This window comes from Miniopterus natalensis, chromosome 2 (genome assembly GCF_054644295.1).
Source record: "Miniopterus natalensis isolate mMinNat1 chromosome 2, mMinNat1.hap1, whole genome shotgun sequence".
Taxonomy (NCBI): Eukaryota; Metazoa; Chordata; class Mammalia; order Chiroptera; family Miniopteridae; genus Miniopterus; species Miniopterus natalensis.
This window is the reverse complement of record NC_142082.1, coordinates 138154877-138173332: the sequence shown is the minus strand read 5'-3', so window position 1 is coordinate 138173332 and position 18456 is coordinate 138154877. Positions and strand designations below refer to the sequence as shown.

At 35.3% G+C, this 18456-nt stretch overlaps 1 protein-coding gene across 1 annotated transcript; it reads left to right on the top strand.

The window, feature by feature from the left end:
- Positions 1-17514: 17514 nt before the first annotated feature.
- LOC107538171 (olfactory receptor 6C2-like) lies at positions 17515-18456 on the top strand. The gene has a single exon (XM_016214334.2). The coding sequence runs from the start codon at positions 17515-17517 to the stop codon at positions 18454-18456; it is 942 nt and encodes a 313-aa protein (XP_016069820.2).

The window sequence follows — 18456 nt, the reverse complement described above, 5'->3', positions numbered from 1 at the left end:
GTTTTCTCATAGATGAGAAGGAAAGGAGAATTTTTCCAGTGTTCCTCTTCCCCCAAGGCAACACTGCTCAGGGCTGAACTATTAAGTGGTGAACCCTCCTGCAAGGGACAAGTAGAACAATGAGTGCCTGCCTACCACAGCTTTGTGGAATATTGCTGGAGAAACCTAGTCAGAGAATTGAGGTGGAATCTCTATGACAGGGGGAAGAGAGGAGATCAGAAAAGAGGAAAATAAGAATATCAATGGGCATTGCACTAAAGACTTCAGTGGAAGGTCTGTCATGAGCCTCTGAGAGAACCTCACCTGAGGATCACCCCACTGACTTTGAAGACACCTCCAATACCATACCTCTCCTCACTCTGCTGCCAACTTTGTGTGCACACTTCTGAGTGAGGCAGCAAGAGTGAGTCCTGTAACTGTAGCACTATCCAAAAAGAAGACTAGAAACTGTAGGGAATAGAGAAACCACAAACTTGAGTTATAGCACCAACTTCTGGAAGCAAGAGATTCCCAGAAGCCATCCAGGTAAGTTGTAAAAACCAGAGAAGACATAAAAACTTAAGAACTTTGCAACAATAGGGAGCAAGAAGTACAGTGCAGGTAAATAAATACTAGGTTTGAGAGAACCCCAGATATAACTACAGGGAACATGAAGAATCAAGAAGATATGTCATACCCTGGCCAGATAGCTCTGCTGGTTGGAGCATTATCCTGTACACCAAAAGATTTTAGGTTCAATCCCTTGTCAGGGTGTGTCTGGGAGGAAACCAGTCAATGTTTCTCTCTCTTCCCCTTCCTCTCTCTCTAAAATCAATAAAAACATATCCTTGGGCAAGATTAATTTTTTGTAATATATCTTTATTGATTTCAGAGAGAGGAAAGGAGAGGGAGAGAGAGAGAGAGAAACATCAATGATGAGAGAGTCATTGATCGAACCCACAACCCAGGCATGTGCCCTGACTGGGAATCAAAACCTGATTGCCTGGATCCTAGGTCGACACTCAACACTGAACCAAGCCCGGCTGGGCAAGATTAACCTTTTTAAAAAGACATGTCATAACAAAAAGTTAACAATAATCTTTCAATAACTGAGCTCAAAGGCATAGAATCTTGCAATCTAGCAGATATAGAATTCAATATATCTGTTGTAAGGAAACTCAATGAGCTAACAAAAAAACACAGACAGGCAACTCAACAAAATTGGGAAAAGTGCATGAACAAACAGAGAACTGTAGCAAAGAAATAAAAATTTTTAAATTACCAAACAAATTCAGGAGCTGAAGAATTCAATGAATTAAATGAAAAATAAAATAGCATCTGCAACTAGGCAGATCATGAGGAAGACAGAATAAGCAACCTAGAAGGAAGAAATTTTGAAATAACCTAATCAGAAGTGAACAGAAAAAAAGAATGAAAAAAAGTGAAAGTGAAGAAAGCCTACATGATCTATAGTATTCAATAAAATGTACAAATATTAGAATAACTGGGATTGAAGTAAGAGAAGAGAGGGAGAAGGGAGCAGAAAGTTTATTTAAGGAAATAATAGCTGAGAACTCTCCAAACATTGGGAGCAGAAAGTTTATTTAAGGAAATAATAGCTGAGAACTCTCCAAACATTGGGACAGACTTAGACATCCAACTTCACAAAGCTTATAGGCCAACCTATTATCTTAGTGTATAAAGACCTTCTCTGAGACACATTTTAATGAAACTGTCAAAAATCAAAGATAAAAAGAAAAATCCTAAAGCAGCTGGGGGGTAGGTGGGAGGACACTGTAACCTACCAAGGAAACCTTATTAGGCGATCAGCAGATTTCTCAGCAGAAACCCTACAAGCCAGGAGAGAATGGAATGACATACTCAAAGTGTTAAAAGAAAAAAATTGCTAACCCAGATTACTCTACCCACTAAAGCTATTCTTCAGATGTAAAGGAGAAAAAAAGACTTTCACAGACAAACAAACCTAAGGAAGTTTATCACCACTAGATCCTGCTTTCAAGAAACGTCGAAAGGAGTTCTTCAAGCTGAAATGAAAAGACACTAATTAGTGACATGAAAACATATGCAAGTACACCCCAAAGCTGCAGAATATGCATTCTCCTCAAGTGCACGTGAGACATTCTCAAAGACAGACCACATGTTAGGACACAAAACAAGTCTCTACAAGTTCAAGAAGATTGAAAAATATCAAGCATCTTCTTGGACATTTACACCATGGAATAGTATGCAGCAGTAAAAAAAAAAAAAAGGATTCTTTACCCTATGAGACAGCATGGTGGGACCTGGAGAGTATTATGCTGAGCAAAATAAAGCAGTCAGAGAAAGACAAGTATCACATGATCTTACTCATATGTGGAATCTAATGAACAAAATAAACCGACAAACAAAATAGATCCAGAGTTATAGAAGCAAGGAACAGACCGATGAACCTCAGAGAGAAGGTAACAGTGGGTGGGTGGGTAAGGAGAGATTAACCTAAGAGCTTATATGCATATATGCATAACCCATGGACACAGATAATAGTGTGGTGAAGGCTGGGGGGAGGGATGTAGGGGGGAGGGGATCAATGAGGGAGAAAAGGGAACATTTTTAATACTTTCAACAATAAAGATAAATTTTTTTAAAAAGAGAGGAAAAATTAAATTAAATTTTTAAAATATATGAAAATATACAACACACTGGTAAAGGAAAATATACACTCAGATTTAGAAAACTCTAATTCTGTAATAGGATGGTATATTAACTACTTAACTATAGTATAAAGGTTAAAGTTTAAAAAGTATTTAAAATAACTATAATGACTATAATTTGTCAAAGATTATACAATATGAAAAGAGATAAATTGTGACCTCAGAAATATAAAAGAGAAGGTAGTGAAAAGATGGAGCTTTTGTATGCTGACAGAGTTAGGTTGCTATCAGCTTAAAATGGACTACTGAATATATGATTTTTTATGTAAGCCTTATGGTAACCACAAAGCAAAAACCTAGAATAGACTCACAGAACATAAAGAAAAGGGGCACTGAGCATAACACCACAGAAAGTCACCAATTTATAAAAGTAAGCAAAAACTGAAAGAAAAAGAAACAATGGAAATACCCCCAAAAAAGTAATAAACAAGATGGCAATAGTAAATCCTTACATATCAATAATTACCCTAAATGTAAATTGTTTAAATTCACCAATCAAAAGGCACAGGGTGGCCATAGATAGAAAGCAGGCAGATAGCTCTTGGGGGGGGGGGGGGGGATTGAGCAAAAAAAGAGAGAGAACTCATGGACATGGACAGCAGTATGGTGATTGTCGGTGGAGAGGTGGGTGGAGATAGAAGAGGGCATAGAGGGGATAAATGGTGATGGAAAAATAAAATAATAAAATAAAAAGATAAGATAAAACAAAAAAGAAAAAAATAGCACAGAGTAGCTGGATGGACTTACAAAAAAATAAAAAGACAAGCCCAAACTCTATGTTGCCTGCAAGAGGCTCACTTCAGCTTTAAGGACACATATAGGCTCAAAGGATAAAAAAAGATATTCCATGCAAGTGGGAACCAAAAGAAAACAGGGCACCTATATTTATATCACACATAATAGGCTTTAAACCAAAAACAGTAACAAGAGAAAAATGACATTATATAATGATAAAGGGGTCAATTCATTAGAAAGATATATCAATCATATATATATGCAATACTGGAGAAGCTAAATCTGTGAAAGAAAAACTAACAGATCTGAAGAAAGAAAGAGACAGCAATGTGATAATTATGGATTGCAATACCCTCCTTTGAGCAATGGAGAGATCATCCAGACAGATAATCAACAAGTAAATGTTAGGCTTGAGCTATATATTAGACCAAATGAACCTAACAGATATCTGTGGAACATTCTACCCAAGAGCAGCAGAATACCCATTCTTCTCAAGTGCACACAGAACATACTCCAGCACAAATTATATTATAGGCTACAAAAGAAATCTTAGCAAATTTAAGAAGATTGAAATAATTCCAAGTATCTTTTCTTACCACAATGACATAAAATTAGAAATCAACAGGAAGAGTAAAACTAGAAAAACTACAAACATGTAGTAATTAAATAACATACTCTGAAATATCTAAAAAAGAAATAAAGAAAACCATCTCATTCACAATAGGATCAAAAACAAACTTAGAAATAAATTTAACCAAACAAGTGAAAGATCTATACAATGAACATAATGAGATTTTGAGGAAAGAAATTGAAGAATATACAAACAGAAAGATATCCCACATTAAGAGATTGGAAGAATTAATATTGTTAAATTTCCATACTACTCAAAACTTTTTATAGATTCAATATATTTTTAATCAAAATTCCAATGACATTTTTCACAGAAATATAAAAAACAATTCTAAAATTTGTATGAAACCACAGAGGCCCTGGATAGCCAAAGCAACCATCAGGAAAAGAATAAAGCTAGAGGCATCACACTTCTTGGTTTCAACCTATACTACAAAGCTATAATAATCTTAAAAGTATAGTCCTGCATTAAAATAGACACATGGACCAATGAAACAGAATAGAGAACCCAGAAATAAACCCCTATGTATTAGCTGACATACGGTCAACTAATATTTTACGATGGAGCCCAAGAGCACTTAATGGGAAAAGAATAGTCTCTTCAATAATGGTGGTGGAAAAATTGGATGATTAGATGCAGAAAAATGGATCATCAAGAAAACAATAGATAACAAATATTGGCAAGGATGTGGAGAAAAAGGAACCATGTACACTGTTGGTGGGAATGTAAATTGGTTCAACCTTAATAAAAAATAGTATGGTTTTTCCTCAAAAAATTAAAAATATGATTCAGCAATCCCACTTCTGAATATATATCCAAATGAAATAAAAATAGGATACTGTATTCCACCCAATAGCAGCAGAATACACATTCCTTTCGAGGGGCATACAATGCATTTTCCATGATAGATCTCATGTGAGGCCACAAAACAAGTGTTAAATTTTAAAAGACTGAAACTGTATCAAGTATCTTGTTTGACCCACAACGCTATGAAACTGGAAATTAATAACAGAAGGAGCATTGGGAAATTCACAAAATGGAAATTAAACAAAATGCCCCTGAACAACCAATATTGTAAACAATAGGGCAACAACTATTTTATATAGGTAGAAAGTGGAAGTAATATGGAATTATAACAAATACTCAATTAACCATTTCTATTTCTATTTAAATTCCATTTTGGCCAGTGAATATTCTTGCATTTCAATTCTTTTAAAATTGTGTAGATATTCAGTGGCAGAGGATATCCTTGCCTCGACCCCTCAGATGAAGCAGGTTGTAGCAGGGCAGAGCCCCTCACAGCTGCTGAAGCCAATCTGTGTCTCTCTATGTAGTGAGACCCCGGGCACCGCTGCTGGCTACGCACATTGTTCACTCACCAGAGCTGTCCTGCAGAAGGGCTGGAAACCTTTTAAACATCTTCAGGGCTGACTACATATTCTGTGGTGTCCATTGCAAAATGAAAATTCAAAAATTCTTGTCCAAAAAGCAGCGGGAAATATAGTTACAGGTACTAAAATACAAAGCATTTTCCTTTAAAATATTTTATTACTTGTAAAATATATTAGGAGTGAAATACACATGAATAACCACATAAATTTACACATTATGAAACAAAACATTTAAATTAAAAAATAAATAAAGTTGTGTGATTTGTACAAGTGCACTTAAGAAGAATGTATATTCTGCTTCTGGTCAGTGGTGTGATCTATCAATATCATTTTGGACAAGGTGATTGTTCATGTTATTTTGGTCTTCTATGTCCTTTCTAATTCTCTCTGTACATGTTCAATCAATTCTAGAGAAAAGAGTTTTAAAATCTTCTGCATAATTATGTATTTGTCTATTTTCCATCCTTCTACTTTTAACATATCTGTACATTTATATTTCAAAGGGATGCTTAGTACAGCACATAGTTCGGTCTTATACTGCAACCAACATGCTAATCTCTGCATGCTTTGATTTAAATTTACCACCTTATTGCTTTTTTTCTATTTTTTTCCCATCAATTCACACTCACTCCAATGTCTAAAATGAAAAGACAAAATATTATGTGCTGCTGAGGATTTGGAGCAGCTGAAGTTCTCATACACTACTAGTGTGAGAGTTAATTAGTACCATGACTTTGGATATCTGTTTCAGGTCCTATTAACACTAACTATACACCTACAATCCAATTGTATCATTCCTAAATATTTAATAATAAAGCAAAATGAACATATATGTCTATCAACTGAAATGTGCAAAAATGTTCATAGCACATTTGTTTATAATATCCCCAGGCAAAGCACCCTAATTATCTGAAGTAGCAAAAAATTAATTTTTATATACTCATACAATGAGAATGATCAAACCATAACTACATGAAACAACATGTATAAGGTTTACAAATATAATTTTGGATGCAAGAAACCAGAAACTATATTATTTAATTTACATAAAGTTTGAGGAAAAAGTTTTAAAAAATTAATGAAACTAAGATCAGTATTATTTTTATCTTTGGACAAGTAAGTATTCTTGGATATGAGGGAGAGAATTCTATAGTAATAACCTATCTATTGTTCTGACTCTGGTTACATGGATGAGTTCACTCTGTGAAAATTTATTAAGGCATGCACTTATCTGTACACATAAGTGAATTAAAAGTACAATATAGCAAATAATATCTTTCTCTCTGGGATAATAAGCGCATGAAAAGATGCTGAATATCATTAATCATCATGGAAATGGAAATCAAAACCACAATGAGATATCACTTCATACCCACAAGACGGGAACAATCAAAGAGTCAGATAATAACAAGTGTTAACAAGGTTGTGGGGAACTAGGAACCTTCATAAACTGCTGATGGGAATGTATGAGGAATGTTTCAGGATAACCTCACTCATAATCAAACATACAAAAGTCCCAAGAAAATAAATCAAGTAATATATAAAAAGAACAATAAATCAAGATAAAGTTCTATTAATTCCTGGGAGACAAATCTGGTTTGAGATTTGAAAATCATTTAATGTAATTTACCACATTATAGAATATGAATAGCCATGATTTTCTCAATAGGTTTTTAAAGTTTGATAAAATTTCATATCTATTCATGATAAAACACTCCTTTAAAAAATAAAAAACTCCTCTAATCTGATAAACTATATCCAAATATCCACAAATACCTAGCAAACATCATACTTAATGTTGAAATGTTGTTAGTTTAATTCTAAGATCAAGAATAAGATAAGGATATTTGATATCATCGCTACTATTCAAAATTGTATTGGAGGCCCTAGACAGAACAATAAACCAAGAGAAAGAAATAAAAGATATAAGAATTTAAAAGAAATGCATAAAACTAAGTTTACTAGAGATGAAGTTTTTTGTAGAAAATCCAAAATAAGCTAAAAAATTTTTGAGGATTTATTAGGCAACTTAAAGTTCATAGATACAAAGTAAATATACAAAACTCAATTTTGTTTCTATATACTAGAAAAGAAAAATCAGAAGATGAGTACTTTAAATGATTTCCTTTATAGTAGCACCCAAAAACATGAATACTTATGAGTAAATCTAATGAGCCCAGCAGATGTGGCTCAGTGGTTGAGCATCATGCCATGAACCTGGAGCTCATGGTTTGATTCCTGGCCAGAGCACATGCCAGGGTTGTGGGCTCAATACCCTGTAGGGGGCCTACAAGAGGCAGCTGATGGATGATTCTCTCTCAGCATTGATGTTTCTATCTCTCTCCCTCTCCCTTCCCCTCTGAAATCAATAAAAGCATATTTTTTAAAAATAAGTAAATCTAATGAGTCATTTGTAATAATTCTAAACACAGAGACAGATATGTACACCAAAGCAAAATATGTAAAATACTGAAGGAAATGTAAAAATAAGTAAATGGGCATACCATGTTAATGGATTGGAAGATTCAATACTTGAAAAATGTAAGCTTCTCCAAAATTGACCCATAATTTAAAGCAAACTTAATAAAAATTCTAGAAAAATATTTTTGTACAAATTGACAATCTGATTCCAAAACATATATGGAAATGCAGAGGACCAAGACTAGAAAAATTCTTCTAAATTAAATACAAAATTATATTGGCAGTAATATAGAAAAATAGACCAATAGGATAAAACACTAAGTGCAGAAACAGACCCATGTGAATGTGCCCCTACCTCCATTTCTCCAAGCCTATCTCTGTGTTTCTGCTTCCTTTGGTATCTACTTCCCTATCTCAGCAGCTATTTTCCCCATCCAGCAGAAGCTCCACTATTGCTGCTGTTGGAGGACCTGCCCTCCCTCTCAATAACTAACCCACATTTATAAAAGATCTGAAGGCATTTCCACAGTGAGTGTGATTGATGCGATACTATGAGTGTATGTGGGATTTTTAATATTTCTCTTGGATGGGGAGAGGAGCTATGAGCCAGCACAGGCAATTACATGCACATATTGATTCTCTAGCTCCAGTTCAGATTTCTCAGTTCCCAGGTAATGAACTTCATGAAAAGCTGGCAATGTTGAGCATTGTGAAAGGGTGGGCATCATCTCTGGACTTATGTAAAATGGTGGATACTGACCACAATACACCAGAACTTGTATTCTTTTTTTTTCTTCTTCAAAATATTACAGATGTCCCTTTTTCTCCCCATTGACCCATTCCACCCTGCCCCACCCTGCTCCCCAGTCCCTCACCACACCATTGTCTGTGTCGTTGGGTTATGCATATATGCATATAAGTTCTTTGGCTCATCTCTCCCACTCCACCCACCCACCCCCCTCCATCCCTCTGAGATTCGTCAGTCTGATCCATGCTTCCATGTCATTGAATCATCAGTTTACTAAGTTCTTTAGATTCCACATACAAGTGAGATCATATGATGTTTGTCTTTCTCTGCCTGGCTTATTTTGCTTAGCATAATATTCTCCAGGTCCATCCATACTGTCCCAAATGGTATGAGATCCTTCTTCTTTACAGCTGCATAGTATTCTGTGGTATAAATGTCCCACAGATTTTTATCCACTCATCTATTGATGGGCACTTGGGCTGTTTCCAGATCTTAGCTATTGTAAACTGTGCTGCTATGAACACCGGGGTAAATACATTTTTTCTGATTAGTGTTTCAGGATTCTTAAGATAGAGTCCTAGAAGTGGGATCACTGGGTCAAAAGGCAGCTCCATTTTTAATTTTTTGAGGAACCTCCATACTGTTTTCCATAGTGGCTGCCCTAGTCTGCATTTCCACCACAGTGTGCCAGGGTTCCCCTTTCTCCACACCCTCACCAGCACATGTCATTTGTTGATTTGTTGATGGTAGCCATTCTTACAGGTGTGAAGTGATACTTCATTGTGGTTTTAATTTGCATCTCTCTGACGATTAGCGACGTTGAGCATTTTTTCATATGTCTCTTGGCCATCTGTATGTCCTCTTTGGACAAGCGTCTATTCAGGTCCTTTGCCTAGTTTTTAGTTGGATTGTTTGTCTTCCTCTTCCTGAGTAGTATGAGTTCTTTGTACACTATGGAAACTAGCCCCTTATCAGATATATCCTTGGCAAATATGTTCTCCCAAACTTTGGGTTCCTTTGAATTTTGAGGCTGTTTTGCTGTGCAGAAGCTTTTTAGTTTGATGTAGCCCCATATGTTTATTTTTTCTTTTGTTTCTCTTGCCCTAGGAGATGTATCAGTGAAAATTCCATTATGTGGGATGTCTGTGACTCTACTGCCTATTTTCTTCCAGGATTTTTATGGTTTCGTGACTTACGTTTAAGCCTTTTATCCATTTTAAGTTTATTTTTGTGTATGGTGAAAGTTAGTGGTCTAGTTTCTTTTTTTTTTTTTTTTTTTTTTTTTGCATGTATCTGTCAAATTTTCCCAGAACCATTTATTGAAGAGACTGTCTTTACTCCATTGTATGCTCTTTGTCAAATATTGACTGACCATAATGGCATGGGTCTATTTCTGGGGTCTCTGTTCTGTTCCACTGACCTATATGTCTGGTGTGGTACCAATATCAGGCTATTTTGATTACAATGGCTTTGTAGTATAGTCTGATATACTACAAGTATATCAACGTGATCCCTCCCACTCTATTCTTCTTTCTCAAGATGACTGTGGGTATTTGGGTCTTTTTTGGTTCCATATAAATTTTTGGAATATTTGTTCTAGATCTGTGAAATATGCTGTTGATATTTTAATAGGAATTGCATTGAATTTATAAATTGCTTTGGGTAGTATGGACATTTTAATGATATTAAGTCTTCCAATCCATGAGCATGGGATAGCCTTCCACTTGTTTATATCTTTCTCTATTTCTTTTTTCAGTGACCTGTAGTTTTCCGAGTATAGATCTTTTACATCCTTGGTTAAGTTTATTCCTAGGTGTCTTATTTTTTAGTTGCAGTGGTAAATGGTAGTGTCTTTTTTAGTTTCTCTTTCTGAAAGTTCATTGTTGGTGTATAAGAATGCCACTGATTTCCGGATGTTGATTTTGTATCCAGCTACCTTGCCTAATTCATTTATCAAATCTAGTAGTACTTTGATGGAGTCTTTAGGGTTTTCTAGGTACAATATCATGTCATCTGCAAATAATGACAGATTTACTTCCTCCTTTCCAATTTGGATGCCTTTTATGTTTTCTTCCTGTCTGGTGGCTGTAGCAAGGATTTCCAAAACTATACTGAAAAAGAGTGGTGAAAGTGGACATCCCTGTCTTGTTTCTGTTATTAAGGGAAATGTTTATGGTTTTCACCATTGAGTATGATGTTGGCTGTAGGTCTGTCATACATGGCCTTTATTATGTTGAGGTATGATTCCTCTATTCCCACTTTGCCAAGAGTTTTTATCAGAAATGGGTGCTGGATTTTGTCTAATGCTTTTTCTGCATTTATTGATATGATCATATGATTTGTGTCCTTCGTTTTGTTTATGTGATGTGTCACATTTATTGATTTGCGAATATTATACCAGATTTGCACCCCCAGAATAAATCTCACCTGGTCGTCGTTTATGATCTTTTTAATGTATTGCTGGATCTGGTTTGCTAGTATTTTGTTGAGAATTTTAGCATCTATGTTTATCAGGGATATTGGCCTGTAATTTTCTTTCTTTGTAGTATCTTTATCTGGTTTTGGGATTAGGATGATGCTGTCCTTATAAAAAGAGTTTGGGAGTTTTCCCTCCTCTTGAATTTTCTGGAATAGTTTGAGTAGAATTGGTGTTAATTCTTCTTTGAATGTTTGGTAAAACTCACCTGTAAATCCATCTGACCCCAGACTTTTGTTTGCTGGGAGTTTTATGATTACTGCTTCAATTTCATTAGTTGTTATTGGCCTATTCAGGATTTCTGCTTCTTCCTGATTCAGCTTTGGAAGATTGTGTGCGTCTAGGTATTTGTCCATTTCACCCAGGTTGTCTGATTTGTTGGCATATAGTTACTCAGAGTATTTTCTTAGGATCCTTTGTATTTCTGTTGGGTTGGTTGTTATAACACCTGTTTCATTTCTGATTTTATTTATTTGGGTCCTATCTCTTTGTTTCTTGGTGAGTCTGGCTAAAGGTGCATCAATCTTTTTTATCTTTTCAAAGAACTAGATCTTGGTTTCATTGATTTTTTGTATTTTTTTTAATCTCTATGTCATTAATTTCTGCTCTGATCTATATTATTTGTTTCCTTCTACTTCCTCAGGGCTTTTCTTGCTGCTCTCCTTCTAGTTCTTTTAGTTGTTGTGCTAGATGGTTTAGTAGAGCTTTTTTTGTTTCTTGAGATAGGCCTGTCATGCTATGAACTTTCCTCTCAGGACTGCTTTCACTGTGTCCCATAGATTTTGAGTTGTTGTCTGTTCATTTTCGTTCTTTTCCAATAAGTGTTTGATTTCTTCTTTGATCTCATTGGTAACCCATTCCTTGTTTAATAACATGCTATTTAGCCTCCATGTGTTTGAATATCTTTGAGTTTTGTTATGAAGGTTGATTTCTAGTGTCATGGCATTGCGATCTGAGAAGATGCTTGATATGATTTCAATCGTCCTGAATTTGTAGAGACTTGCCTTGTGCCCTAACATGTGGTCTATTTCTGAGAATGTTCAATGTGCACTTGAGAAGAATGTGTATTCTTCTGATTTGGGATGAAATGTTCTGTAAATGTCAATTAAATCCACTAGATCTAGTGTGTCATTTAAGGTCTCTCTTTCCCTATTGACTTTTTGTCTTGATGATCTGTCCAATGTTGACAGTGGGGTGTTAAAGTCCCCCACTATGACTGTGTTGCTATCAATCTCCCCCTTAAAGTCCACCAAGAAATTTTTTACACATTTAGGTGCTCCTATATTGGATGCATATATATTTTTAAGGGTTATATCCTCCTGTTCACAATCCATTTAGTATTATGTAGTGACCTTCTTTGTCTCTTGTTATGATCTTTATTTTGAAGTCCATTTTGTCAGAAATAAGTATTGCTACTCCAGCTTTTTTTTGTTTCCATTTACATGGAATATTTTATTCCATCCTTTCACTTTTAGCCTGTGTGAATCTTTTGCTCTCAGGTGGGTCTCTTAGACAGAAGATCCTGTATTGCTGATCAACAGAATGACACCTTTGGGTTTAGCAAGGTCCCTGCATGTGTAAGTGTGAATAGCAGTGATTAATGAATATATGAATACTAATCAATTCTACTTTAATAGGACCCTGAATGAACTATATGATCAGTAGGAAAAAATAAATAAACACTGACTCTCTTAATCATTGAAATAAAACAGTTAAAGTACTAACAATTAGATATCTGGGGAGGATTGACTTGAGTAGATCATGTGAACATTGTCCTGTAATAGAAATCATTAGATGACCTTGGCATTCAGACAATATAAAGAGAACATAAGATTGTTGTTTGATCATCTTTTTGTTCTTTTTATTTTTTCCTTTTCTTTTTTTACTGCAACTGATGCTATTATGGTTGCAGTTCTTTTCTCTGTGGACACTACCCCATGGGAGCTGATTAAATATTCCCCCCCCCTTTTTTTTTTTTTGGCCAAAGTTAATTTTACTGTAGATTCTCTAGTGATTTGAATAGTCACCAAGGGCATTTTTGTTTGTTCACTCAATTGTTCCCTGTGCATTTAAGCAGATAATAACAATAAAGCATATGCCATTTCTATTAATGAAAATTTATATAGCAACCCATTTCTTTGCACAGAGAAACTGGGCCATCTTCACTTCCACAGCCAAGGAAAATTGCCAGCATTTACTTGTCATTGTTTTCCATTCTTTCAGCCACAGAATTCAGGGGAATATCATTTAATAGTTTAATGTGAGATAGAAATTCTCATCAGATTACATTTTAGGCTTGGTAATAACAAGAGCAAAGGGCGCTATTCTCTCTGGTTTCATATTACTTTGAATTTATAGGCACTCTTACCTGGAAAAGCATGTGAGGCTTAAAAGTATGTCAAAGTTAACACAAAATTATAGTCACTAGCACCCAGTGTTTCATAGATCCAAGAAGAAACTTTAGGTTAAATCTCCCAGAAAGTGATGGGGAACCACCAGAAAGTAAGTATGAATTGTTTGTCATTTATGTGTCTAATGGTCTGGGAACTGTATCATGAAAGTTATGCAAAAGCAGTTTTCAGGTAAAGGTAGTGAGTTTAGATCTTTCTGCTACAAAATCTGAGTCCAAGAAGTACCTCATGTTCAAAGAAGATTTGAAATCTGTGAGCTGTCACTTTGGTCTATATAACATGGTAATGAATCTGAACTTGATTCCTGAGCAGTGCTCTTGGAAGGGATCAGGATTAAGGATACAGCTAACTATGTACACAGCTGGAGAGTGCAGTCACTGCCATGGTATAATGGGGGGGCAAAATGAATATCAAAAATATTTCTTTCTTTTCATAGACTCAGAAAATGAGGGTTAGAAATAACTTAAAAGGAACACACACCCATTTTAAAAACCCTGCAAAATGATTATTTAACTTATCCTTGAACATTTCCAGTCATTCCTTAGGCTGCCACAGTCCCCAAAGAATCTATAATAATTAAAGGCATGTTAGTTAGGTTTGATTAAATTCTAGAATTTGGGTCCTCTGTTAATTTTTACTGACACAGTCAGTCAAATAACTCACATAAAATGTGAAATTAGTACATGTTTTTTATTCATTTAGAATATTATAAGTTTAGGAAAATATAGAAGATGATTTTGTACTGAAATGACCATTTGGAATAAAGTGGTGTACCTCACTTGTAAGAAAAATACCTGCCCTAGGTGGTTTTTCTCAGTGGTTAGAGCATGGGCCCTCAGACTGAAGAGTCCAGTGTTAGATTCCAGCCAAGGGCACATACTTCGGTTGCAGACTCAGTCCCTTGCCCCTGTCTGGGTGCATGCAGGAGGCAACCAATCTATGTGTCTCTCTCACATCAATGTTTCTCTCCCCCCCCCCCACTCTCTCTGAAAAGCAATTGAAAAAATATCCTCTGGTAAAGATTTTTTTTTTAATTATTTAAAGAAAAATACCGATGAAACTATCAAGATTATCTTGTTAGTAAAATAATGTATTAAAAATAATACCCAAAATAATAATGCTTAAATCCCCAAGGCTTTGGGAGACAGAGATTCTCAATTACAAATGGTGGGGGTACACACTAGAACATATTTTCTAAAGGATTAGTTTGGCAATAAGTGCGGAAACCCTTTATTCAATACTTCTTTATTGACCAGCTCTTTAATGTGAGATTAATCTGTTGAGGACAAAAAGATTTATATACAAAACTGCACACTAAAATATTACTATATAACAAATAGAAGCACCTTAATGTCCAATATTAGAACTATTAATTTTATAATTTTCTTCCTTACATGACGAGAAAGTAAAATTGTGTTTTTGAAGAATATTTAACAACAGGATGAAAATACATCATAAGTGTTTTAAAATACTTGAATGGTTAAAATGAAGTGAAAAAAACATCAAATGTCATTGATAATATATAAATTTTATAAAATATAAATAACTGCATTGCATAATGATATATGTACAAACAGATCATAAATAAATACAAGATATTAATAATGATGGACTGTGTGTGATGTGATTATAGAAGGTTTTCCTTTCTTATACTTTTCCGCTGATTCTAGAAGAATGTAATAAATGATTATTCATTTTATTATGGAGAATTAAATAAATATTGTTAATTTTAAAGATAAAAATAATAAATAGCAACTTTCCATAATTTAAAATTATCCTTGGTAGAAGGAAATGAATTAGTCATGGCCTAAAACTCCAGGATTAAATATAAATTCTTTGTACTAATGATTTTTCCTTTAAAGTAATTATTCAAACAGTGGTGTGAAATTATTTACAGATATCATTCCAGTCATTTACTCTGAACTGAGGACACAAGATTATATATATTTATAGTATGGAATGGTGTACCACCCAGCGATACTAATAGGGATCAGTCTATTGGCCAGCATGAAGATGTAAGATCATGCAGTAAAAGTTGCTGAAAGGAAGAACATTAGAGGCATTAAGTGGGAAGATGTGTGGCTCTCAGGAAAACCTCACATCTTAGCCTAGAAGAGATAGCTCTGTGGCTCTGCATGAGCACACATTATTTCAAGGTTGCTGACACTCAAGCAAACGCTCTATCCCTTAAGTCTTGATCATTAGCCTTTTCCTATAAAGGCGTCTGTAAACCCTGTCACACTGTGGCAACTCTCCTCAATAGAAAAGAAAGGATGCTTTTCCTAAGCACAAAGGAAAATAACGCTTAAGGTATTTTGTGAGGAATACCTTAAAGCATCACATAAAAACCATTCATGTTTCAAAATAATTGGTGTCTCATGGGCAGATTTTATTCTAGTCATTTATTAAAGAAACCCAGATACCCAAGAGAAACTGTTTGCAACTAGAAAACATTTGAAAAACTAACATTTTAATTTGCCAGTGATTATTAGAATTGACTAAGTGTGAACAATTGTCCCAAATCCTAAAATTACAGCTTTCCTGGAAACGCTTAAGTTTTAGATTCAGTTCCCTGAGTCAAATTATTAGAAGTGTCATCACTGGGAAAGGTGAGTCAAATTCTTAGAAGTGTCATCACTGGGAAAGGTGAGTGATAGGTAGGAAATATGAGAAACAAAAAAGTACTCAATGGCTTCCTGGAAAGTGGTAAAATGATGATTTCTTTGGCATGCTCCTCAAAAGAAGCAACTCAGGAAGGCAGTCTTGTAGGGAAACTCATGAGGATAGATTGTGATTTTTTAGCTTTTAAGAATATTATACCAAACAGCTAAGTTGTATTTATTCCCCATGTCATATTTAATTCTTGTTAAATATTAATACTTGATAATAACTGTTCTTTGGAGGAATAAGCACAGAGTCTGAGTCTATCCTTAGACCAGGATGCTGAAAAGCAACAGGGTGTCCTAAAGCAATGATAGGGACACCAATGACTAAAGTGAGTCTTCATAGAAAGGAATCATGGCAGAGGAGTCAGCACTTTTCCTAAGTGGTCTTCTTCCCCTACCAATCTTGGAGGATGTAGATTTTATGTTATTAAGGGAGTTGGCAAGTAGCCTTAGAAGGCATTTGGGAATTCTTTGAAATATCTATGCATAAACTACAGAACCTCAACAAGGGTGATTGAAGCCTGAGGACAGGATCCTGTTCTCTGGGGAAGACCATCAGAACATCCCATTTGTCAGTATTCCAAGAGACTTGGGGTGGGTGACACATTAAACAACAGATGGATGTTGAAACAGGAATTCAGGAAAGAATACAATACAGAGGTTGTTCAAACTGATACATGGGAGGGACAAAGGCTCCAATATTTCAGATTATCATAAAAGGGGAGCAAAGAAGAAATTCTGGAGGAGTATGGGGCTCAGGCAACTCTGTGATACTGCTCCCAGGTTACCCAAACAGTAAAGGCTTCTCTAGGATGTTGAGGAAGTTGAGGGATTATTTGAAAAAAACAGTGTTGCAAAGCATGAAAAAATAGTATTATATTACCATAGAGTATGACAATGATTTGCTGATATGCTGTCTTGACAGATGGGGAAATAAATTTTTATACAGATTTCCTTGCATCTATCAACATTTATGGATCTCCTACTTTACACTGAGAACTGGGGATACCATAATAGTGGTTGTAACCTCAGGGGACTGTGAGGTTCTCATACTTTCTATCTACTTTAAAATCAGTCCTGTAACTGAAGTGGAAATTAAACTTCAAATGGATAATTTCCATAAGCCACATCCTGAAGACCAAAGTAAAGCAGAGTCCAGGGAAATGAATCACGATGTAATCACTGATTATTAATGATCAAGTAAAAGTTTAAAAATGTGCTTCTACTGGCTTGCTTGGCTACTTTTCTTTATATAGCATTTTGAAATATCATTTTTATATTTTACTCCTCAGATTCAAAGTTTATGATTTACCAATACAGACTCATTATATATCCGAAGACAGTGATGAAAAATCATTCTGCAATAACAACATTCATCCTGCTAGGATTAACAGATGACCCACGACTACAGGTTTTTCTTTTAGTATTTCTGTTTCTCACTTATGTTTTTACTCTTGTTGGAAATCTAATTATTATCCTCCTCACTCTGGTGGACTCTCACCTTAAAACACCCATGTACTTTTTCCTTCGGAATTTCTCCACCTTAGAAATAATATTTACAACTGTCTATGTTCCTCGATACCTGTACAGCATGACAACTGGAGACAAACGTGTTACCTATAATGCTTGCGCCATCCAATTATTTTTTATCATCCTCGTCGGGGCAACAGAATTCTTTCTTCTAACTGCCATGTCCTATGACCGCTACGTGGCCATCTGCAAGCCCCTGCACTACACCATCATCATGAATGAAAGGGTATGCACCATTCTTGTCTTTTGCTGTTGGCTGATTGGGTTAATTGTTATAATTCCAACACTTAGCCTGGGAGTTCAGCTAGATTTCTGCAACTCCAATCTCATTGACCATTTTGGCTGTGATGCATCTCCTCTTCTGAAGATTGTATGCTCAGACACTCAATTTGTAGAGCAACTTATTTTGATCATGGCTGTGCTGACCCTCATATTCACACTAGTCTGTGTAACTGTGTCCTATACATATATCATCAAGACAATTTTAAGGCTCCCTTCAATTCAGCAAAGAAAAAAGGCTTTCTCCACCTGTTCTTCCCATATGATCGTAGTTTCCATCACCTACGGAAGTTGCATCTTCATCTATATCAAACCAGCAAAGGAAGGAGTGGCCATTAATAAGGCAGTGTCATTGCTCAACACCTCAGTTATCCCTTTGATGAACCCTTTCATTTATACTCTGCGAAATAAGCAAGTCAAACAAGCCTTCACCAACTCCACAAAAAAGATGGCACTTTTTATTCAAAGAATTATGTAA